Below are 24,645 nucleotides of genomic sequence, written 5' to 3'. Positions count from 1 at the left end.
GTCAGTAGTGCTCATGGAAAACATGGAAATCAAACACCGCAGCTCTGGTGGGCCTCGGGCTGCTGATGCCCCCCCACCCCCGCCTGGGGCCGCGGCCTCTAGCTTCTGTTCAGGGTAAAAAGTCCGTTATTACTCGAGCTGATTTTTGTGGAAGTCTTACGTTTCCCATAGTGAAAACTATCCTAACCGATGATTCATAGAAACCATTTTTATGTGTGTATGATTTCATGTTCTCTTGATTTCAAGAGTAAACCAATTGCAGCTGAAGGGGGGTGCGGGGAGACAGGGTCGAATGTCTTAGAAGGACTGGGGCCGCTCACCGACTCCATGCGGATGAGGTTGAGCAGTTAAGCCTCTGGAAGAGCCAGAACCAGGGTGTCTCTGAGAGTGCGCCCTGTCCCCTCTGGGCTACCACCATTCGAAGAACCCCACAACCTCTCAGATCAGAATCTTCATTTCCAGAGGTGAACCCTTGATGGCCATTGGACCAGTGAGGCTCAACAAGCGGAACAGGTCTCAGAGCACGCACAAGCCCGCAGAAGCCACCCCCGTGGGCTGCAAGGGCCCTGCCCCGAGAACAGGGACTAGAAGGACAACCCAGTGAGGTCACCACTACTTAGAACTCCCAAACCTATGAGGTTCCCATCTGCACGAGTCAGGGCTCCTTGAGTACAAATGATAGACGCCAACTCAAACTCATTTAAGGTTTGAGGAAAACGTATTGGTTTTTACATCCACGCCATAGAAAGGGCAGAGTTGCAGGTCGCCATTGGGAGAATGGGACCTGAGGTCCAGATCTTTGTTGGAAGTCTCCCCGCTTCTTCCTAAGCTTCTCCCTACATCTCTTCACATGGTAGGTCCATGTTCTTGGGCTGCCTTCTCTCTGAGACTAGAGCCTGGGAGCTCTGGGCTTAAATTCTTTGTTTTGTTCCTGAAAGGACTGTAGTAAGGAGAATTGCAGGCAAGTATCTAATGGCCTGGCCTGGACAATGAGCCTATTGCTGCATCGCACGCTGCCGAAGGGTGCTGAGCACGGCAGGTTGGTCCAGTGAGTCAGGAGCCAGCCTCTGTGAGCCGGGGCTGTGATGGGCAGTGGTGGTTAGGGTTGGGGTTACGGTTGGCCTGTGGGAGGGGCAGTTCTCCAAAATGAAATGGATCTGCTGTCAGAAGAAGAGGGCAGACCAAGCCCCAGTGGTATCCTTTCTACATTGACATTATTGCATTTTCCTGCTCTTTCAAGGACTCAAAAACCGGGTATTATACTTGTTTATGTGGGGAGGGGAGGATTAGAGCAAATCAAGATGGTTTCATACTGGTTTTGGTGCCTGAAATTAATCAGCTTGTACAGAATTTAAGTCTTTTGACTGATAAGGTAACCGTCCCTAATATGTGAACAGCAAAATCAGCCCGAGTTGTTGTTGTTGTTGGTGTTAGATTAATGAATGGGTGTTCCATTATTTTGAACTTGAATTAGCTGAAATGCTGTTCTGTTTTATCGTCGCTCATTTGTTTGATCTGTGGATAATTATATAGATACTGGGTTTTATTTGCTTACTCATTTATTTTGTTCCCCTAAGTATTTGCTTTAGTTTTGGTTGCAGTTGGAGAATGTTGAAAAGGCTTCTCAAATATTAAATTATCTGCATCCCATACAAAACTGTGTTCTGGCTTTGGACTAGAGCAATGTCATTGTGTTTTTTTCCAAGTTCTTTGAAACTACTTAAAAAAAAAAACAACAACTTAGTTCAAACTGCCCTTCTTAATATGCAAAAGAAAGCTAATTGTAATATAAATTAAGGCCAGCCAAGTCTTACTTTCTGTTGTAGGATAAGTTAGTTACTGAGATAAAAAGGGAATTTGGTTGTGTTTGTGAGCTCCACATTATTATGCACATCGTTCTTTCTTTACCTTACAGAGACATATTTTTATCCTTTTATTAAAATAGAGAAGGGGCACCGGGGTGGCTCAGTGGTGGAGCATCTGCCTCCGGCTCAGGGCGTGATCCTGGAGTCCCCGGATTGAGCCCCACGTCGGGCCCCCTGCATGGAGCCTGCTTCTCCCTCTACCTGTGTCTCTGCCTCTCGTTCTCTCTCTCTCTCTGTGTCTCTCATGAATAAATAAATAAAATCTTATAAAATTCTTAAAAAATAAAATAAAATCTTTTAAAAATAAAATAAATAAATAAAATAGAGAGGGACGCCTGGGTGGCTCAGTCAGTTGAGCACCTGCCTTCAGCTGAGGTCATGATCCCGGGGTCGGTGATCCAGCCCCACATCGGGTTCTCTGCCCAGTATGGAGCCTGCGTCTCCCTCTCGCTCTGCCTGCTTAAGTGCATTCTCTCTCTCTCCTCTCTCTGTCAAATAAATAAATAAAATCTTTAAAAAAATAAAATAGAGAATTATTTCTGGTTTCCAAGGTAATAAGGGCTCACAGTAGGACATTCATCCTCTGTGGTTTTTAAAGTTGTCATGTCATATGCGGGTTTTGGTTTTTTTCTAGATGAACTAAATCATTATTAGCAGCCGAGGGGGCGGCGGGCGGCCCAGGAGGGCACAGGGCACCTCTGCCGTGGCCCACCCTGTTGGGGCACCTCCCGCCAGCCGCCCGGGGCCATGTCTGCTGACAGCACAGGTGACAGGCTCATGTTCCCTGTGCTCCCCGACACCGGCCTGTGAGCCGTGGCTCTGCGGGTCCTCACCTTCAGAAGATGGATGTACCCCTTAGAAAAGAATCCTACACATTTAGTATCAGTAGTTCAGAGCTGTAGAGGCAGAAGCCAATCCCTCGTGCTCAAGGTGAGGCAACTTGGTCTCAGCCAGGAAGCCTCTTATACCCATCACGTGGTCTCGAAACTGGAAAAAATAGAAAATATTAATGAATATTTATGTAGGCTTAAGATAGAAAAAGGCATGATGTTGAATGTAATAATCCACAAAGACAAGTTAGAAGAGCTGACCACGTACTTTAACTTCTGTATATAAAAAAAATCAAAAGTCATTATTAAAAACATGAACGTAATAAATGAGAGACAAACAATTATTACAAGGAATCAATAAGCAAAAGACCAGCGAACCAATAGCAAGAACAGGCAATTCCCAAAAGACCAAAATAAAAATGTCCAGTAAGGATAAGGAATCGATCCCACCTATATTTATAGGGATGTAATAGAAGTCATGAAGGGGGTGCCTGGGGGTGCTCAGTGGGTTCAGCGTCTGCTTTAGCTCAAGTCGTGATCCCGGGGTCCTGGGACCAAGCCCCACACCCGGCTCCCTGCTCAGCGGTGAGCCTGCTTCTCCCTCTGCCTCTGCCCCTCCCCTCTGCTCGGGCTCACCCTCTCCATGAATGAATAGAATCTTTAAAAGAAAAAAAAAAAAAGGATGAAAGACAGGTAAAAATGAGATGTCATTTAAAAATTTTTGCCTGTGAGATTGGCAAAAAATAAAATCCATCAATGAGAATAAGGAGTTGAGTCATGGGATAATCTCATAACGGCACCTTTCGATGTGATATGTATCAAAAGCAGTAAAATGTGTGATGCAGGACTTTTCCAAATACTTATCCCAAAGAATAATTGCACATATCAGTTGTAGTGTCCTTTAAAAATAGTGCAGCAGAAAAAAAATAAAAAATAAAAAATAAAAATAGTGCAGCAGGAAAAAGAATATAAATGTGCCACAATAAGGCACTGCCCAATTAAACTATCCACGGAGGGCAGCCCGGGGGGCTCTGCGATTTAGTGTCTGCCTTTGGCTCAGGGCGTGATCCCAGGGTCCTGGGATCGAGTTCTGCATCCGGCACCCCGCAGGGAGCCCCCTTCTCCCTCTGGCTGTGTCTCTGCCTCTCTCTGTGTCTCTCACGAATAAATAAATAAAATATTTAAAAGAAAATAAACTACGAATCGTGACCTGGAACAACATTCAATTATTGATTATGTTAAATTTGTTTTTTGATAAATATTGCATTTATCGAAAATAGTATTCATTGCTAAAGCAGGTGTCCCCAATCTCCCCGGCCGGACACCCCGCAGCACCCCCACCCCACCCCAGCCCCCGCGAGGCCCGTTTGCCCCCTGGGGGGAAGTAGGCCAGCAGGAGGAAGCCAGGCGCAATGGCTGGATCCCGGGTGACTGATTCCTGTGACATCTGGAAAGGGCAGAACTCTGGTGGGGACAGGAGAGCAGCAGCTGCTGGGAGCTGGGGTGCGGGAGGGCGCTGCCAGGTGGCCGGGGACCCGGTGTGCGCCAACCCCCCCAGCTGTGAACTGTCCGAGGTGAACCTCAGGAGCTGCCAACCTGAAACTGGAATCATAGCCCTAAACAGGGGGGAGAGGGAGAGAACGAGCACTCGCAGATGAATAAAAGCTCAAGAGACTCCGATTTTTTTTTAATTATATTTATTTATTTGAGAGACAGCACAACAGGGAGAGATGCAGAGGGAGGAGCAGATCCCCCCCACCCCCCGACATGGGGCTCGACCCCAGGACCTGAGCCGAAGTTGGATGCTCAACCGACTGAGCCACCCAGGGGCCCCCAGACTCCAATTTTTTTTTAAAGTTCTATAACACAGAGATCTGCTCAAATACATCAAGTGAAAAAAAAGCAGGGTACTCCTCTCTGTTGCATTTTGCACAAAGTTCCCTGGAACCATTGTCCCGGGAGATTCTCTGGTCTGAATAAAGATCCCGAGCAGGTTTGCACTAGGCCTCCGGCCCTCCTCACCCCGACACACAAGAGCATGTCCAGGTTCTCACAACATTTGAAGTCAAGGAAACCAGTGCAGCGCTGCTCACCCAAGCCTCTACCCCGTTTTACACAGTGAGGGAATCTCTAAGGGCCTGTTGTAAACTACAGACTAAATCTCTCTCTGGCCATCATCAGGGATGATTCCCTGGTGGAAATTGCTGGTCCCAGATTGACTTATTTTTGCTGCTTTGTGTGTTTCTGGTCCTGACATCTGTGGATGGGCTAACCAAACAGTAGAATTGTATTAAAAAACAAAAAAACCTAAGACTCTGCACTGGAGTGAAAAAAGAGTCACCTCTAGGTATTTTAGCAAAGTGAATTTAAACACGGGGAATGTGGTGCTCACAAAATGTTGGAAGGGCTTGATGGGCAGAGAGAGCCCGTCGCTGCCGCTGCTGCCCACCCTCCTCATCGCCGCCTCTCACACTCACCAACCAAATTAACAGATGCTAGGCTGAGCCCAGCCTCCGTAATGGCCACAGATGCTTCCAGAAAACCGGGCGCTGGTGACTAGAGGCTGGAATCCTCAGACCTGCTGCTTCAATTCACGTGGCTGAGACTTTGCCGGGTCACAGAAGCAGCAGGTGGACGGTGGCTTCCCACGGGGCACCTGTGTGGGGGACCCGACTTCCCGAGGAGCTGAGGGGACGAGGTCTTTAACTTCTCCACGTCTCCAGTTCCATGGGATGGGGGGAACGGGTGGTAGCTGACGAGTTCCATCAGGCTTTGGGATCCTTTTTCCCTTTTTCATCTCATTTTTTTCTTTTTCTTTTTTTTTTAAATTTTATTTATTTATGCATGACAGACACACAGGGAGAGGCAGAGACACAGGCAGAGGGAGAAGCAGGCTCCCTGCAGGGAGCCTGATGCGGGACTCGATCCCAGGACCCGGGGTCACACCCTGAGCCGAAGGCAGATGCTCAACCCCTGAGCCCCTCAAGGGTCCCACGTCTCATTTCTTCTTTGAAGAAATGAGACTATGAAAAGCCCTGCTTGTGGTTGTTTCCAAGAAGTGGGCCTCCCGGGGGAAACTGTTTTGCCGACAGGAAAGACAAGAATGCGAATTTCCCCACCTTTCTTTCTTTTAACTCCCCTACAAATATTTCTATTTGGGTAGAGTTAGGGACCTTCATTGCATGTCTCTCAGGTGCCTGCATATCTGAGAGTGTACAGGTCACCTTCTAACCAGGAGGCGCAAGCTGTGATGGGCCTGTGGTTGGTGATACTCATCCTGTAGGCTGCGAGGCTGGTGAGGCTAGGACTCTCCTGTCCCTGGCCTCCTGACTCCGAGTCCCCCCTCAGTGCCCGACAGTAAGCGCGCAGTGAGTAGCCAGCGCATTGCATGGATATCGTCTGTAATCTGTTCCTGAATCGATGTTTTCTCTCTCATCTCTTTGTGCTTTATTAAGTCGGATTTGACAGGATTCATCCATTAGCTGGAATATTGCATTCGCTGTCGGACACCAGGCCGACTCCTATTACCTGATATTTGTCCAACATTATTTCCTTTTGCCTGTAAGAGGAAACTCGCGGAAAATTTAGTAGACATGTCACTGCAGCAGTAAATAGCGGGCAGGCACAGATGCTCATTTCGAGCTTCTTGAACTCTCGGGAGTCGAATGTGGCAGACGGGACCGTGGAGCAAGTGGCAGCAGCATGAGCTTTGCGGCTCCTTGAGAGCCCAGTTCCTAGGAGAGAAGGGAGGGTGTCTGAAGACGTGCTGCCCAGTGCCTCACATGCTCCGTTTAATAAATAGGATGATGGTGTAGCCGGGCTGAGGAAGAAGGTTCTGTAGTTCCTGATGGACTTGAGAATTTCATGGAGAACCTAGTGCCTGGTTCTTGGATATAAGGCACCTAGAGGATGAGGAGAGAGAAGTAGGCACCCCAAGTAACTACCACCCAGGTCATGGTACCTGTAGCATTACCAGTACCTTAGAAGTGCCCCCCATGCCCTCTACACTGCACCCCCTCAAGATACCTGCTTCCCAGATCTCTGACCCCATTTCCTAGCAGAACTCCCCATAAATGGAGTTACATACCAGCCATTCTTCTGCATTGGGCTTCTTTCATGACTGTTTTGTTCATGATCGTCACCCATTTTGTTGCTTGTAGCTTAGTTCATTAATGTTTATTGTTGGGTAGTAGCAGAACCTACGACTACATCACACGTTATCCCTTCCGCCACTGGTGGATCCCCTGGATTGCTTCCGGTTGGAGGCTACGGTAAACGATGCTACTCTGAGCTTCCTTTTACATGGGTTTTAAAGCAAATATACACTTGACTATTGAGTGTGAATGTAGGAGTAAAAATGCCAGGTCATAAGGTAAGCTCGGCCTTGGGATACGCAGTTGTATCCTCTGAAGATCACTTAGGCCAATTCCCGCTCCCATCGGTGGTGTCTGAGATCTTCAGTTCTCCGCTTCTCTCCCACCCCCCCACCCCCCGCCCCCCACCATGTCAGCCATTTTAATTGTAGTTGTGCCAGTGGGTGTGTAATAGTAGTTCATTGTGCTTTTATTTTGATTTCCCTGATGAATAATGACAGCCACTTTTCATACATTTATTGGCCATTTATATATCCTCTTTTGCAGGGTGCCTATTTGTCTTCTGACCTTTTCTTTTTTCCTGGGTTGCTCATCTCTATTGGTGAGTCGCCGGTCAGGTCTACATACAGTGTTGCAAATTGCTTTTCCCATCCGAGGCTTCCTGTTTGCTCTACTGGTGGTGTCTTAAGGTAAAGAGAAGTTCTTGATTTGAACATCAACCTTAAGATACTTTTGCCTACACCACAGTCATGAAGTTTCATGAAGTCTTATGTTTGAAAAGATTTATTGATTTGCTTTTGTTATTTAGATCCACGGTCTACTTGGAATTGATTTTTGATTCATCTTTGCTTTATAGGAATATCCAATATGCTCAGTGCCATTCATAAGGATTGTCCTTTTTCCATTTAGTGAAGCATCAATTTTGTCGTAAATCAAGGGACTGTTTATACTATACACACACACACACACACACACACACACACACACACCCCTCCTCCTCTCTGGTGGCAGTTATCTTCGTGCCCATATCACTTCCTCCTTTGCTGTAGCTTTGTAATAAGTCTTGATGTCAGGTGGTGAAAGTCTTTCCAGTTCTTTTAGTGGTTACCCAAGAGATTACAACAACATGCATCCTTGATTTATGAGAGTCAACTGCAAATTAGTACCTTTACCACTCCCTGGTAGTGAGTCATTAAATGAAATTCAGTTCTCCCTATAATTTAAAGCCCACAAGAACTTATTCTTATTGTTTTATAGGGAACATACATCTAGGTTTATCCACATATTTATCCTTTCCATTGTTCTTCATTCCTGCCTACAGTTCTGTTCGTCCAGGTGGCATCTCTTTCTTTCTGCCTAAATTAGTCTATTTTAGTGTTTCTTTTAGCATGGTTATGCTGGTAATGAATTCTTTCAGTTTTTAGGGGTTTTAGGGGCTTTTTAGGGGTTGTCTCACTTTCATTTTTTTGGAGTATATTTTTGCTAGGTATAGAATTCTTTGTGTCCTTTCCTTCAGTGTCCCTGAACTGGAATCTTGCCACTTCCACTTGTCCACAGTGTGCACTGAGTCGGTGTAACCAGTTTGGTCAGATAACAGTAAGTTTCCAGAGTTCATGTCTGCCAAACAAGGATGACTGTCTTTAAAAATATGGATAATCCATCCGGATAGGCTTCTTGGAGGGCATTTTACAGAAGAGATGGATGTCTAAAATGTGCATTCTTAGTCTTCCGGGCTTCTAGCCCAATTCTAGGAGTTTGCTCTAAAGCATATAATTGCACAAGTATAAAGGTGAAAACAACAGCAAACATTTTTTAAAAAAGATTTTATTTATTTATTTCTGAAAGACACACAGAGAGAGGCAGAGACACAGGCAGAGGGAGAAGCAGGCTCCCTGCAGGGAGCCCAATGTGGGATTTGATCCCAGGACCCCAAAGGCAGAAGCTTCACCCCTGAGCCACCCAGGTGCCCAGCATTTATCAAGTACTTATCATCTGCTGGGCTCCATTCTAAGTGCTTTGCATGTATTAACTACCTCATAGGGCAGTTAACCACCTCCAGCAACCGTACGAGGAAGGTGCTAGTGTTATTCCAGGCTTACAAAGGAAGCATGAAGCAGAGGTCAAGGAACCTGACCAAGGTTCTATAGTTGATAAGAAATTGGACTGAGATTCAAAACCAAGCAGTCCAACTTCAGAATCCATGTTTTGTTTTGTTTTTTTAAGAATCCATGTTTTTAATTGTCATTCTTTCTATACTGCCCCTCTAGGATGTCATTAATACATTTAAAAGCAAACAATGAGGATACACTAAGTGTCCGTCAATCAGATCTAGTTAAGTATAGTATATCCAGAGTGGAATGTTCTATAGCCATTAAAGTAATGCAGTTCTGTAATCATGAAAAAAATGTGGATGACATATTGTCAATGAAAAAAAAAAAAGCATTGGGATTCTATAGAACAGCTTATAGAGTACAGTGCCATTAGTTGTGAAATTGCATGCACCAGGGGGTGGTTATGGCAGACGCCTCCACGATGCATTTTTAATAGTGAACCTGACTATTAAAGTCAGGGGTTTTTTGACAAAAAAACAGTAAAGCTATTTTTGGCTAATGGACAGAGACACTATCTTTACTCTTCCTCTATCCTCATATATTTCTTGGTACATAATAGCCAGTTGAAAATAAAAGCACATGATGGCTATTGAATGGATGAGTTAATAAATACTTGAACTCTATTGTTATTTACATGAGGGTTTCCCAGAAGATTTTAGACATTACTGTCATGAACAATAACTCCTTTTTGGGTGCTTGTATTTCGTAGCATTCCCCTGCACTGTCCCTCTATTTGTTTTTTCTTTTGAGAAGCAACACTTAATATGGATTTTGGCAATAAAACAAATACATGAGTTTCAAAGGGCTTATTATATCTTGTGTCCTTTTATTGTTTGAGAATCAATCAGATCAGCAAACTGTTGGTTAGCAAAATTCCTTTTAATTGCTATAATCCTACCTCCCAACTTAATTGAAAAAAGGAACCAGGTTCTCAACAGAATTAATATCCATCCATCCCTTCTCTCTGGTGATATGTTTTTTTTAACCACCCCCCCACCCGCCAAATATTTTATTTATTTATTTATTTATTTATTTATTTATTTATTTATTTATTTGACAGAGAGAGAGCATGAGCCCCAGGGGAGGGTCAGAGGCAGAGGGAGAAGCAGGCTCTCTGCTGAGCAGGAAGCCTGATGCAGGATTCAATCCCAGGACCCTGACACCAGGACCTGAGTCAAAGGTAGATGCTTCACCAATGGAGCCACCTGGGTGCCCCAGCGGTGCTGTTTCAAAATGCGAAGTTCATCTGGAAGAGTTTTGAGTCGAGCTGACCCACATTGCCTGTGGAGAGCAGCTGCAGGGTTTGGCCGCAAAGGGCCAAGGGACTGCGTGTCCACTGCAGCCGTGAAACTGCCTGCAAAGGAGTCTTCCTGCCAGAGTGTGTCCTGCTGCTGGTCTGACGGACAAGGCTGGGGCCCAGCGGAGAGCTGGGGAGGAGTCAGAGAGAGGCCTTGCATCCTGTCCTCTGAAAATCTACAGAGTCCAGGATTTAATTTTGATCTCAAAACACTACGGAGGTCTGTGTTTATGTATGTCTGTGGGAATGTTCCTTAAAGCAAGCTCACTTGGGAAAGGAAGTAAAGACTCCATGTATCATATTTTTAAATGTATACAAGTCTTCCTAGTAGTGCCATAATTTGATTCTTAAAAAAAAAAACCACCACCCTGAACCCTCCATAAGATTATGTGCATAGATTGACACCACAGTTTGGTTTCCGTACCACACCCGGAGTTCTCCCGGCGCTTACGAAAGCAGAGGGTCACCTATGGACACCATCTAGTGCCTCCGTGTGTCCTGGCTCTCACATCTCCATTTAAGAACGTCATGTGGTTTTGCTTTTTCTTACCCGGTACACACTTAGTGACAAGGAAGTGACAGTCCTGTAGTTGGGGTGGTCCAGCCTCAGGGACACTGCAGGGCCATGTTCAACAACACTAGGACAGTCTGCAATGCAAGACTGGTATTTTTTCTTTTAAGATTTTATTTATTTGAGAATGAGAATGAGAGAGAGAGAGAGAGAGAGAGAGAGAGAGAGAGAGCACGAGGAGGCTGAGGGGCAGACGGAGAAGCAGACTCCCGGCTGGGCATGGAGCCCAACGCAGAGCTCGATCCCAGGCCCCTGGGATTGTGACCTGGGCTGAAGGTAGCCGCATAACCAATGGAGCCCCAAAGCTGGTATTTTCCCATCATCTCTAGTTCCTACTGTGATATAAGGGCCACAGACAATGCCCTCCAGAGGTTCTGTTTTTGCACTGGGAGCCAGGGCTCAAGGGCTCAAGCCAGCATTTCCCAAGGTCAGTTTACTCCTCCAAACGTGAGGACCCCTGTTGCTAGGTCGACAGAATTTTCAGATCTTTCCCTGGTACCTCTTGATACCCAAGAGTTTCTACATCAGGATATCCCCTTAGGACTTTCAAAAGCTGTACCATCGCTTTCAAGTACGGTACCCCCCTAATTCAGAAGTTTTAGTCTTTTGTGTGTGTTTTAAAGAAGCCTTCCAGGAGCTCTGACCTGCCGTGTGCCTGTGGAAGCCCACGTGGGCCTCGGGGGTCGAGGAGGGGAGGTGGTGCTTGCCCTTCCCGGGGTGGCCCCTGGGGGCTGGTTACAAACGCAGACTCTCAGGCCCCACCTGGACCCACTGAATCAGAACCCGCCTCTAAGAAGCTTCCCAGCAGATTCAAATGCAAGATACAATTTGAAAAGCGCCAAAACGGCCTACGTACAAGATCCCTGCAAACATGGGGACGATGGCGGTTATGTCGCAACCTGCCCCGGCCTGTTGAGTTCTGTTACGTTGAGCACGACCTGCTTCTGTTCTCTTGTTGCTCGGAGGCCCCCCTGCCCACCCAGATCGGAGAAAAATCGCTCAAATGTTTGACAGTGCCTTTTGTGTCTCCTAGCAGATTGCCCTTCCCTACCCTTGTCAGTCTTACAAGCTGCTTAGCAGTTGTCAAAAATGATGTTATAACCTGTCTGGAAGCCTGTTTGATCTGCTATCATAATCCTATTGACCTGCCAAGCCTCGTGATTCAGTATAGTTTGAACTGGTCACATGAATGTGAATTATGGGTGGGGAAATTTAGTCTGCTTCATGAAGATCTGTTTGGACATGTTCGATTCTCTGACGCCAAGACAAGCAAGAGGTTATTTCCTAAATCATGCTGCACATGGACTCAAGTTTAGAAATATATACCCAAGTATCTATTGAGCTAATATCTATATTGTAAAACACATGCAATAGTATCTTATTATAGCATCACATTAAGTGACAACACTGGGGTTTTTTTACTTGTTTAGTAAACCAATGCCATTTTTTTAAAAAGATTTTATTTGTGTATTCATGAGAGACAGAGAGAGAGAGGCAGAGACACAGGCAGAGGGAGAAGCAGGCTCCATGCAGGGAGCCTGAGGTGAGACTCGATCCCAGGACCCTGGGGTCACCGCCGGAGCCAAAGGCAGATGCTCAACTGCTGAGCCACCCGGGTGCCCCAAGAACTATCACCTTGAGACTGTTGGGTTATATACAAAATTCGTTACTGTCCTATAGGGCAACAAACTGTAAACCCTGGACTTACCATTTCTGCTGGACAGAAATTATTTGTCTCTGCCAAACAAAAATCTCAACTAGCCTGTCACATTATGAAGTCTGAGACCTCTCGTCGGGAGTAAACAGTGAACAGAGAGTTGTCCCTTCTGTCATCCTCGGGTGGCCTTCCCCCTCTCCCACCATGGGACATGAGAACGAGGTATTTTTTGAGGCCTCATGTCCAATTTTATGCCATGTTTCCCGACACGCTTCCAGAAAACCGTTCCCGGTTAAGAATGTCAACATAATCTCTAACGAAGCCTTAAGTGTCCTCCCTTGGAAAGTGAGCATTTATTTTAAAATGGCAGGAGGTGAAAGCTGGCATACGCTCACAGTTACTCCTAAGCTTAGTGAGCTTGCAGAAAGTCCTTTTCAAAGCTTTCTCTTTATGGCCATCCTGATCCTTGGTCTTAGATTTGTGCCCGGATATCCGGTGGCTCAGACGACAGTCACGGCGAAGAGGGGCAGCAGCGACAGCGTGTCCACTCAAAGAGCCACCAACATCAGGAGATTCCAGCTACGTTCACACCAGGTGGCAAGGTAACCCTTCCCGCCTTTCCTTGGTCCCTGTGAACGCTGGTGTGTTTCAATAGGAAATTAATATTTTTTGAACTCCTGCAGTCCCCCTCCCTCCCCTATGCGTATGCTAATCACATAGCGGTAGGCTTCTGTCTGTGATCATTCATATTCATATTCATGAACAGCGTTGCCTCTTGCCGTTTGGCTTCTACTGAACCTCACTTGCATTATTCTCAGAAACTGAACCAATTGTGAGCTAGCATGGGAACGAGCACGTATTCAGTGTGTTAACTGGGAAACATCGATCCATAACTAAAGGTTATCTTCTAGAATGATCGTAGGAGTTTGGATTTTTCTTTTTTTAATGCGCCCCCCCCCCCAGTTTGTCTTAATGTCAGGGTCTGCTCGCCTTGAGAGCATTCACTGAGCGTACAAAGAAGTGGGTCTTGGCTTTTACTCTGCTCCTGGCTTCAGCTCGCTCCATGAAGGCAGCCAAGGGCAGAGAGGGCCCTTCACACTCTCAGTGGGGGACCTGGCGGAGGGGAAGATGCCAGAATCTTGGAGTTCTCTCAGCATAAATAGTTCCGAGATCTGAATGCATTCTTTCCTAACAATTGAATGAATGGTTTCGGCGCCCCCCCTTCTTTCTAGCTAGCTGACCTTGTGTTGTGCCGTCCCCTCAATAGCATTCCTCGGTGAAGATGTTTGGAGATCGAATGTGAATTTGTCGCAGAAAAGCTGCATATGGGAATGGGATGTAGGGTCAGAATTCACAAAGCCGGCAGTTCTCAGGGTTGGGGCCTGCGGCTGCAATTTCTGGAGAGTTCCCCAGGAGGAGCGCTTCTGTTTGGCTAAGAATAAAAACGTTACTTTAATGTGTTTCTCTCGACACCGAACTTCGTGCTGATAGTGGGGGCTCTTTGATTAGCGTTCGTTCCTGAACAATCCAGATGGCCAGTCTTATATTCTTGTTTTCGGTAACAAGACATAATAAAGCTCAAGCTTTTATCTAAATACTAAGTTTATAATTGAAGATGAAGATAGGCACAAGAATCATCTGTTTGCATTTCGACTTTGGAAAATGCCAGTCTCATGTAATTTTTTTTTTCCCCAAATAATGTAAAAGCTTTTTGTTTAAACCCAGGAATGGTAAATTGAATGAACCTTTAGGTTCATTATGTCTCAAATAGCGCACTTGGTAAGTAGGCTAGCCCTGGCAGTGGTACCTTTATTTTAAATGTTGGTTAGGTCTTGGAGAAATGGTAGGTTGGCTATCATCTAGATGCTTGGGGGTGTTTCCTTCCTTGGCATGATGTAAGCATCTATAAGCATCAGTTAATTGTTTCTGTGTTCGTCTATTTTGAAACATTCTGATTTTAACATCATGATTCCTTCACCAGGATTATATTTCTATTATAGTAAAATAATGGGTGTTGGGGCTAGAAAATCTATAAAATATTGCAAGGCATGGTGGAGATAGTAATCATCTGTAATATACAAATAGGGAAAAAAACCCTACTTTTAATATTTGTTTATTTCCTTCTGCTATTTCGCCCATGCATGCAAGTACATATTTATATAGAACCAGGAGCATCCTCTGTGCCAAGTCTGTATTCTGCTTGATATTATCTCCCACTTATGGTCATTTTGAAACCACAGAAAATAAGGCTCCAGAAATGCATCTTCTCAAATGTAAAATGTTCATTCCAAATTAGTACATATTTTTATCCTATTATAGAACGCTTGATTTATATCTTCCCAGATTCTTCTTATGATGCGTGACCTTTGTGCTATTTTTTGCTTGTTTGTATTTTTGGATTGTTCTCTAGTGGAGCATGTGTTACTTTCTGGGCTTAATTGGTATGAATTGAGCTAACCCAACAAGAATCTTCCCTATACATAAATCTGTGAACAGCTTGATTATTTTCTTTGGTTTTTGTTTTGTTTTGTTTTGTTTTTAAAGAATAAACACCTAGGAGTGGAATAATTGGGTCAAAGTGGTGAATATTTTGTATATTTTGTATACTTCATAGTCTATATTCATAGAAAGGAGTTTTAACACACCCCCCCCCCAAGTAAGGAATATCCAGTCTACCATTTTCGTCCTCGTGTCTTTCCCTACCATGCTTTTGGCACCATTCTGTTTTCCTGGTCCCCCGTGCCGTTCACATCTCCCTGTACACCGCACAGGCTTTCCCTCTCTCCCCTCTGCCCCTCCCGTGACGTGCACCTGCTCGGAACAGCATTGTCGCAGGCCCGGCTGCCGACTCCCCACCTCTGCCCTCACGCCCTCTGCACTGACCTCTGCCCGCAGCCCGTCCAGCCCTCCCAGGGGCCTGGGAACTGTTTTCTCTCCGGCCCTGAGTACTGTGCCGGACGGTAGAGGTTCCAGAGAAAAATCACCTCCTCATTCGGAATTTGCCAGAATCAAATCAGCAGATGCTGTTCTGAGTTGGAGATTCTTGTCAGTTTCTGTCATTTCTCTGAATTCAGTAGCTTGAAAAAATTAATATAAAAAGCTGTTCTTGAGTTTTTAAGCATTATCATCCTTATTTTTAGAAGCTGCTTTGGATACTTTTCTTACTAGAAATGTAGAGCCCCAAATAGGAAAACTCACTGGAGATGGTTCAAGTAGTTTCCTTATAAAAAATACCTAAATGTCTTTATTAAGGGCAGCCCCGGTGGCTCAATGGTTTAGCGCCGCCTTCAGCCCAGGGCCTGATCCTGGATTCCCAGGATCGAGTCCCGCGTCGGGCTCCCTGCATGGAGCCTGCTTCTCCCTCTGCCTGTGTCTCTGCCTCTCTCTCTCTCTCTCTGTCTCTAATAAATAAATAAAATCTTAAAAACAATAAATGTCTTTATTACAAGATCACCTTTATGGCAGAAAATCCAATGTGTGGCTAGTAGGAACGAAACTATGCCAGAAGCACGTTGGCTAGGATTCCTCTTGCCGCAAAGGCTAGGGCTGCGGACCCAAGGAGTGTGGTCTCCTGGTGCCCTGGAGACTATTCCCACCAGATGTCTGGGGATCGGTGACCGTAGTTACAAAAAAGACCGAAGGAAGGAAGGAAGGCAACTTGTCTTTTCTGTCTGGAGACAACGGGTCTCAACTCTTATGGATAGTCAGGGTAAGAGAAAGGCATGCACTTGTCCCCGACACTGCGAACCGAGCATCTGCTCCACGGAGGCTCTACTGTGACGTGTGCCAGGGTGCGGGGGACTCAGGCGGCCCATCACGGCCTTGGCGGGACTCGGGGGAAAGCACGCGGCCACCGGACAAAGGCAACGTAAGGGAAGGGCTCCGCGAGCGGTGGGAAGCAAGGACCTTCCCGCTGGGTTCAGGGAGAGGTTAGCCCCAAGTGCGGTGATGCGCGAAGCTATTTTGGAAAGGAAATAGCTTTTGAGCTGAGCCTCGGATGAACCGATAGGATCTTGAGAGACGGTCCAAGGGACATACGTGAAAGGAATGCGAACCCCGAGTTGCCTCATCGCACCGGGCAGGTTTGCGGGGAGCAGGTGGCCATGTGACCGCGACGGCGGAGTTCAACGGGGAGGGTGGGGGGGGAGCCCCCCAGAACCATAGGCTCATCAAACCCATATCGCACTGGACTCTGCTTCGCAATCTGCAGGCTGTCGGCCCTCGGGGTTAGTATCTAGGCTTCTGCTACCTCTGCGACTCGTGGGGTGTTAGACGCACGCGCCCAGGCCTGCCTCGGTCCCCGGGGAAAGTTGGAGAAAGTGCTATTGAAGCCGCCCTCAGGACGGCAGTCCCTGGAGGTGTGGGGGGGGGGGTGCGGTGACACGAAGGTCAGAGCCCTGGGTGGCAACAGCGGGAGCAGGATCGTGTGCCGAAGGGCCCAGGTTATGGGCCGAGGGGAGGGGCGGGCAGGTAAGGAAGGCAGGGCTGGCTGTGAGCTTCCGGGCGGGGGGGGGGGGGGGGGGGGGGGGGGGCTGGGGTGCCCCCAACAGCGCATGGAGAACACGTGAATCTCCCCAACACCTAGGGATGGAGCCTGACCCCCACCCTCCTGCAGAGCTGCCTCCTGGCCCCGCCCCGTAACCACCTCTGGACTTCCCAGGGCATCTGGCACCTGTTCTTGGACCTGCCTGAGCCCCTCGCGCCTCCTGCTGCCGGACCGTAGGTGTCAGGACAGCCTGGCTGGATCCCCGCTCCCTCGGCCAGGCTGGGTGCTCGGGTGCTCGGGGCGTGCAGGTCCCCCCGCACCCCACAATCCCTGCCCCAGCGGCTTGAGGACCTGTGGGCCTTGTCCTTCGGCCCCTCCCTGCTTGTCGCGGTCCCCAGCCTCTGTCCCTGGGAGCCCAGCGGGTCCCGCAGGAAGGGGGCGAAGCTCCAGACGCCACAGGGGGCAGGCCTCTGGGCCTTGCCGGGCCCTCTGCCCGCGGGGTTTCAGAGCAGCCCCGGGTTGTAGAAATTGAGGCAAAATGACTCTTGTCCCCCTGGCTCCTTCAGGGCTCAGACGGCATGTGGGTGGGGCTGCCCACCGAGTACAGGCCTGTTGGGGTCATCGGCCCTGGGTCTCCTCCTTTCCCTAGATGCGTGGTCCTTCAAAACGTGCAGGCCACTTATGCTCAGTCCCCACCACCGGTCACCAGGCTCCCCAGGCCCTGTGGAGGTCACGGCCGGGCTCACCTGGGACGCCCACTCACCTGGGGTCGGAAGGGAGAAGAGGAGACACAACTCTTCCATGTGGGTGTCTGGAGATGGTGTCAGTGTCAGGCACGCCCAGCGCCGGGTCGCGTCTGCTCCGCCGTCGCCGCCCCCACCCCCCCACTCTAATACTCACTTGCCTGCCCTCCCGCTCCTTAAAATAAATAGATCTTTGAAAAAAAAATCCCATGTCCTGGATGAAACCTCCTTAAGCATTTCACAGCAGCAGAGGACACCCCATCATGCGACATGACCAGGCTCAGGCCTACCCAGTGGAACTTGGCATTTTTCTAGTCGGGTCCCCCCACCCTGAATGCCTGGGTATTATTACTTTTAGGGGCTTTGCAGATTTTCCAATGCATTGTGGGAAATATTTTAAGATTTTCAGTTGTAAAGGTTTCAAAGAATCCATGTGAAACCCTGTAGCAAACCTCAGCAAGCTTCCAGTCCTCTGACCTGGCCCTACTCCTCCCATCCCAGGGCTTTACCCTCTGATACATTTTGCCTTAAGAACAGTAAGGGAAGGAGAAAGTGGGTGGCGTTAAGGAGTTAGAGGTGGTTTTAGGTATATAAAGAGGGAGGGGGAGAGAGAGAACCCCAAGCAGGCGCTGCCCCCAGCGAGGAGCCCTACCGCCCGACTCCACGACCCTGAGATCCTGACCTGGGGGAAATGAGGAGTCGCAGCGACCAAGCCCCCGGGGCGCCCTGGGGTTAAAGATGTTTTAAATCGGTGTGGAAGGAGGGAAGGGAGGAAGGGAGGGAGGGAGGGAAGAAGGGAGGAAGGGAGGAAGGGAGGAGAGCTAAAGAGGAGGACAGAGAAGGGGAGGAGCCGAAGCAGGGACAGCACGTGCCGGGTGGGCCCAGCGGGGAGTCCGGGGGGCGCAGCAGGTCCCCAGCTCCTGGAAGCGCGGGGCACGGACAGCCGGACAGCGGGACAGCCGGACAGCCCGGCAGCAGGGCGAGGAGGGCCACGCTGCCCCGCCCCCGCTGACTCCGCCGGCAGGCCCGAGGGTGGGGGGGCCTGGCCCCGAGCCGGAGGGGGGGGGGGAGGGGTGCGGGGGCACCTGGCCCCGAGCAAGAGGGGGGTGGGGGGTGGGGGTGCGCCTGGCCCTGAGCAGGCGGGGGTGAGGGAGGAGGGGGGGTGGAGGCGTGGGGGGGCGCCTGGCCCCAAGCAGGCGGGGGTGAGGGAGGAGGGGGGGTGGGGGGTGGGGGTGCGCCTGGCCCCAAGCAGGCGGGGGTGAGAGAGGAGGGGGGGTGGGGGGCACCTGGCCCCGAGCAGGAGGGGGGAGGGGGGGTGGAGGGGTGCGGGGGCACCTGGCCCCGAGCAAGAGGGGGGTGGGGGGTGGGGGTGCGCCTGGCCCCGAGCAGGCGGGGGTGAGGGAGGAGGGGGGAGGGGGGTGGGGGTGCGCCTGGCCCTGAGCAGGCGGGGGTGAGGGAGGAGGGGGGGTGGAGGCGTGGGGGGGCGCCTGGCCCCAAGCAGGCGGGGGTGAGGGAGGAGGGGGGGTGGGGGGTGGGGGTGCGCCTGGCCCCAAGCAGGCGGGGGTGAGAGAGGAGGGGGGGTGGGGGGCACCTGGCCCCGAGCAGGAGGGGGGAGGGGGGGTGGAGGGGTGCGGGGGCACCTGGCCCCGAGCAAGAGGGGGGTGGGGGGAGGGGGTGCGCCTGGCCCTGAGCAGGCGGGGGTGAGGGAGGAGGGGGGAGGGGGTGGGGGTGCGCCTGGCCCTGAGCAGGCGGGGGTGAGGGAGGAGGGGGGGTGGAGGCGTGGGGGGGCGCCTGGCCCCAAGCAGGCGGGGGTGAGGGAGGAGGGGGGGTGGGGGGTGGGGGTGCGCCTGGCCCCCAAGCAGGCGGGGGTGAGAGAGGAGGGGGGTGGGGGGCCCTGGCCCGAGCAGGAGGGGGGAGGGGGGGTGGAGGGGTGCGGGGGCACCTGGCCCCGAGCAAGAGGGGGGTGGGGGAGGGGGTGCGCCTGGCCCTGAGCAGGCGGGGGTGAGGGAGGAGGGGGGAGGGGGGTGGGGGTGCGCCTGGCCCTGAGCAGGCGGGGGTGAGGGAGGAGGGGGGGGTGGAGGCGTGGGGGGGCGCCTGGCCCCAAGCAGGCGGGGGTGAGGGAGGAGGGGGGGTGGGGGGTGGGGGTGCGCCTGGCCCCAAGCAGGCGGGGGTGAGAGAGGAGGGGGGGTGGGGGGCACCTGGCCCCGAGCAGGAGGGGGGAGGGGGGGTGGAGGGGTGCGGGGGCACCTGGCCCCGAGCAAGAGGGGGGTGGGGGGAGGGGGTGCGCCTGGCCCTGAGCAGGCGGGGGTGAGGGAGGAGGGGGGGTGGAGGCGTGGGGGGGCGCCTGGCCCTGAGCAGGCGGGGGTGAGGGAGGGAGGGGGGGTGGAGGCGTGGGGGGGCGCCTGGCCCTGAGCAGGCGGGGGTGAGGGAGGAGGGGGGGTGGAGGCGTGGGGGGGCGCCTGGCCCCAAGCAGGCGGGGAGGAGGGTGGAGGGGGGGTGGGGGGCACCTGGCCCCGAGCAGGCGGGGAGGAGGGGGGAGGGGGTGGGGGCTGCGCAGGGGCGGGTGGGCTCAGCCGGGTGTCCCCGCAGGACGTGCTGGGCGGCATCGCGGCGACGGCGGTGCTGCTGGCGCTCACGTACCCGGCCTGGAGCCTCATCGACCGCCTGGACTCGGCCAGCCCCGTGTTCCCGGTGTGCGCCGCCGTCGTGCCCTTCCTGCTGTGCTACCACTACCCGGCGCCCGACTTCTACAGCCCGACCCGCGCCGACACCACCACCATCCTGGCCGCGGGCGCGGGCGTCACCATCGGCTCCTGGATCAACCACTTCTTCCAGCTGGCGGCCGCCCCCGCCCCCGCCCCCGCCCCCGCGCCCCCGCCGCGCCCCGCGGGCCCCCCGGGCCTCCCCCTCCCGCCGCTCCCGCCCCGGCTCCCGCCCTGGCTCTCGGCCTTGGCCGCGGGGCTGGCGCTGAGCCTCACCAAGTTCGCGGTGGGCATCGCGCTGGTCCTCGCCGTGCGCCGGCTGGTCCAGGCGCTGTCGCTGCAGCTGCTGTGCTCGTGGTTCCGGGTGGTCCCGCGGGACAGGGAGGCCCGGCGGAGGCTGGAGATCGAGGTGCCTTACAAGTTCGTCACCTACGCGTCCGTGGGCATCTGCGCCACCACCTTCGTGCCCATGCTGCACAGGTTTCTGGGGTTGCCCTGACCCTCACCCCCACCTGGAGGCCGGCCCACCGGACAGGGGAGCGCACCGGGCACAGGTGCGGCGGGCAAGTCGCGCCCATATGTGTTTTTCCTTAAAAAAAAAGAAGTCCTTAGGCCCCACGCGTGTTCCGCTGGCACCTGCGGGTGCACCCTGCTGCGGGAAGCGGGCCTGACCCCGTGTGCTTGGGCGCAGGCCTGGCTCGGGAGACCGGGGCGACCCGCTGATCGCAGGGGCTGGAGGTCAGGCTCACCTTGTGCATCGCGGGGCCTCCTGTCCAGACTGGACACTTGGCTCTGGAGAAGGGGCCGCAGCGTATACAACTGCAGCCTTCGGTTGGCAGGGGTGGGGGGCGCTTTTTGGTCCTGAGGTCACTAGACTGTGCCCCTGGGTGGCAGCAGGACGTACCCCCGGGGCAGGAGCCCGCGCCCTGCTGAGCCCTGGCCCCAGGGGTGTGCGCATCTGCCCCCCCCAACCACGGGTGGGTTTTGCAGAACCCCAGGTGGCGTGGGGACCCTCCTCACCCACGGAGCCCACCGTCCGGCCCACCTCTCTCCATCAGGGCTCCTCCAAGTGTCCTGTGCTCTCCCACTTCTGGGGACTGGGACCAGCCCAGGACCCACCGTCGGGGGTTTCATGCTCCCGTGCAAACCCTGCGACGGCAGATCCACAGACCCGATGAACTGGATCCCTCCTGCGGCCCGATGGGGGAACAGGCCTCCCGGACATCACCCTCCATTCCTCAGTTCTTTCCTGCACAGGATCAGGGGCTCCCTTTCCATCCCCCTCACCCTCATCTCTGGGCAATCTTGAGGGTAATGAATGCAAGAACGGCGCCCAGGTGTCCAGCTGACCTAACAACCCAGGCCTCAAGCCTGGGGGAGCCCTCCTGGGGCCCAGGAAGGCCACCTGACCTGCGAACATCCCCACGTTCCCTCTGCCGGCGCCTCTTCAGTCCTTAACCCTAAGGAGCAAGCCTCCAGAACTTTCTGAACCGTGAGCAGAAGCGCAGATGTCAGGAGGCCTGTGGTCTCCTCGCTCAGACTTCATTCCCGCCTGGGACAACAGGCTCCTGCTTCTGCCTCCGGGGTGAAAACTGAAAACCCCACTTGTTCTGATTTCAAATATGTTCCCCGACCTTTGTGCTGGGATGATGCGCGGCTTCGTGCCCCCGTCAACAGAGAACAACTTCTAGAAAGATGTTCTGCTTCTCCCTCAAATCCTTCCCCCGGCTGTGGGCTGTCGTGGTTAAGGAGGCAGGGATCCGATGACCTGCCGTCTGAGGTGCTAGTGCACCACGAGGGAGGGGAGGGAGGGCCGGAGGAGCCCAACCTAGAGGCGCCCCTGCCCTGGGCCGCCCCCCAGCCCTCCCAACCCCCCATTCCCCCACAACCCCCATCCCCCCACCTCCCTCACCCCCCACCCCACCCCCACCCCAGCGGCGGGTGAGGCCCCTCCCCGGCAGCCCTGATGATATTCCCACAAGAATGACCTCTGTTGATTTTTCTGAGGCCAATGGGTGAAAGGATGGGGTCTTCCCACCTCAATCTTTTGAGAGGAGGGGCTGTAACTGTCACAGCAGCGGGCGTTGGCGGTTCCTGCAAGCGTGTGTGTGATTTTTAATGCTGTCCTTTAAGTCCCCACGACGGGACAGCCATCGGCCGTAGTATCGTCTTTATGTGAATGTACTTAAGGCTGCATTTACACGAACTCGCAGGGTTGGACTGAGGACATTGGCCTTAGCCGTGGATCATGCTGTCGTGGTTGGTCGCTTTTTAAAGAAGTGTGTTGTTTTGCACCTGGAGAAAGAGGTATCCGTCCATGAGGACGATTTTAGTCTCTGCGGCCTGAAGTGAGGCGGCTGGCCTCTGCTGGCCGGCCCTGCACGCACCTCCCACGCCCCAGGCCCCACCCCAGGCCTGTCCCTTCCACACGGAGACCTAGGCCACCCGCCCCTCCGCTGCCTTGGGACCATTAGGGTTTCTCTCCCTGGGAGAGACTGCCCCCTGCCGGTGCAGCCGCAGCCTGGACGGAGCCCCAGCGCGGCCCCAGTGCAGCCCCAGTGCAGCCCCTGTGCAGCCCGGGAGATGAATCTGCAAGCCAAGCTCCCCGCGGTGCGTCCAGCATGTGTGTAGGGCCTGCGGCCTGGCCAGGCCTGCGTGTGCAAGCCGTGACCCCAATGCCCTCGGATGACGGGCGCCTCCAGGAGCCCACCAGAAGGCGCACTGTCTGGAACATTCCTGCTCCCAGCGCCCCGGGGCCTGCCCGCCCCAGCAGCCTTCTAACCGGCCGCCCCCACGCTGGTTTTGCCCCCGACCTGCGGCGCCACAGCAGGTGCGGAAGGACACACAGAGGGGACCCTGAGCTGAAAACCCCTGAGTGGCGGTGCCCGGAATCCCTGTACCAACATGCCTGCTGGTCGCCGGGTGACACGGCATCTTCTCCCCGCAGTGGGCGACTCGTGCTTCCCGAGTGTAACCAAAGCATGTGCTGTTTCGGGCCCAAATGCTCCGGGTTTCTATTTTGGGAGCCTTCGGCTGTCTTGCTCATGTACTGTATGTAAATTCATTCTTTTTAAAATAAAATCTCTTTTTTTTTTGGTTTGATTAGGACTTCTTATTAAATGTTTCACAAGCCAGTGCTGTGCTCCCCTGGATCATCCCCCCGCCCCCCTGCTGCCCCCCAGCCCCCCCAGCCCCCCCTTCAGGGTTCACCGGGACCTGAGTTGAGAAGAGGCAGCGAAATGAAAGGACAGGCGGTGTGATCCCGCTGGTGTCCCGCTTCCACACGGCGGTGCTGGTGAGCGTCGGGGCGGCCCTCGTGTGACACGCAGGAAGTGGGGCGGGTGCCCCCTGGGACCCCTTGATGCTGGAAGGAATCCTCTCACCAGAGACACGCGGCAGCGTGTCCCGTTGGGTAAGTACGATGGGCGCTGCGGGTCGAGGTGACGAGAAGGTTCAGGTCAGTGAGTGCACGGAGTCCGGGGAGCGTGACCCCGTGACCCCGTCCCCGCCGACTGCCCACACCCTCTTTGCTGCCTGAGATAACAGAGGCAAGGCCAAGGTTCCGACCCACCGAAGCTTTATTACCTGCGAGGCGGGCATGGGGGTCACGGGGGGCACGGGGAGCCCCCAGGACGCAGGAGGCTCCGGGATGCCGAGGCTGTGGCCACTGAGCGGAGGCTCCAGCCCTGTGGCACCGTGGGGTTCACGGGGACGTGCGGGCAGGGAGGTACCGGGGTCCTGCGTGGCGAGGCGTGGCTGGCCGGAGAGCCCCCCAACACCTGCAGCTCTTCTAGGGAGAACCCGACCGAACCGGGCTGGCGACGGTGTAGCAGTGACAGTGGTGGCGGGGGCAGGACAGAGGGCAAGCAAGGGCGCCTTGGACACGCAGAACCGAGCCACGAGGACAGGGTGGAGGGATAAAGAGGGGGAGGCTGAGAAAGCCCCTCAGTCCCTCCCCGGCCATCCCTGTGGGGCCATTCCAGAGATGGCGACATCCAGGGGCGACGTCCAAGTGCCCTGTGCCGACCCATTTGGATCCCGAGGAGCCGGCCGTGGGTGCCCTCCCTCGGCGACCCTGGTGTGGCCCCCCACCCGGCGGCGGTGTCCCGGGGAGCCTTGGGCTGTCCTGGGTCCCCACGGCCAGGTCCCCATAGCCAGGCAGGTCCCCACAGTCAGGCAGGTACCCGCAGTCTGGCAGGTCCCCGCGGCCAGGCAGGTCCCCGTGGCCAGGCAGGTCCCCGCGGCCAGGCAGGTCCCCGCAGTCTGGCAGGTCCCCGCGGCCAGGCAGG

At 53.2% G+C, this 24,645-nt stretch overlaps 1 protein-coding gene across 6 annotated transcripts in view; it reads left to right on the top strand.

Annotated features, from left to right (window-relative positions):
- Window positions 1-23,458, top strand: part of SGPP2 (sphingosine-1-phosphate phosphatase 2) — a 102,132-nt gene extending 78,674 nt beyond the window's left edge. For 4 of the 6 annotated variants that reach the window (XM_077885002.1, XM_077884999.1, XM_077885004.1 and 1 more), the window contains 2 exons: window positions 12,902-13,027; window positions 20,244-23,458. In XM_077885002.1, coding sequence (XP_077741128.1) covers window positions 12,902-13,027; window positions 20,244-20,855 — 738 coding nt within the window. In that variant the 3' untranslated portion in view covers window positions 20,856-23,458. The remainder of the gene's footprint in view (window positions 1-12,901; window positions 13,028-20,243) is intronic. The other 2 variants (XM_077885003.1, XM_077885000.1) reach the window with 1 other exon arrangement.
- Window positions 23,459-24,645: the final 1,187 nt, after the last annotated feature.

Source organism: Canis aureus, chromosome 36 (assembly GCF_053574225.1).
Source record: "Canis aureus isolate CA01 chromosome 36, VMU_Caureus_v.1.0, whole genome shotgun sequence".
NCBI lineage: Eukaryota > Metazoa > Chordata > Mammalia > Carnivora > Canidae > Canis > Canis aureus.
This window is presented reverse-complemented; position numbering and strand designations above follow the sequence as displayed.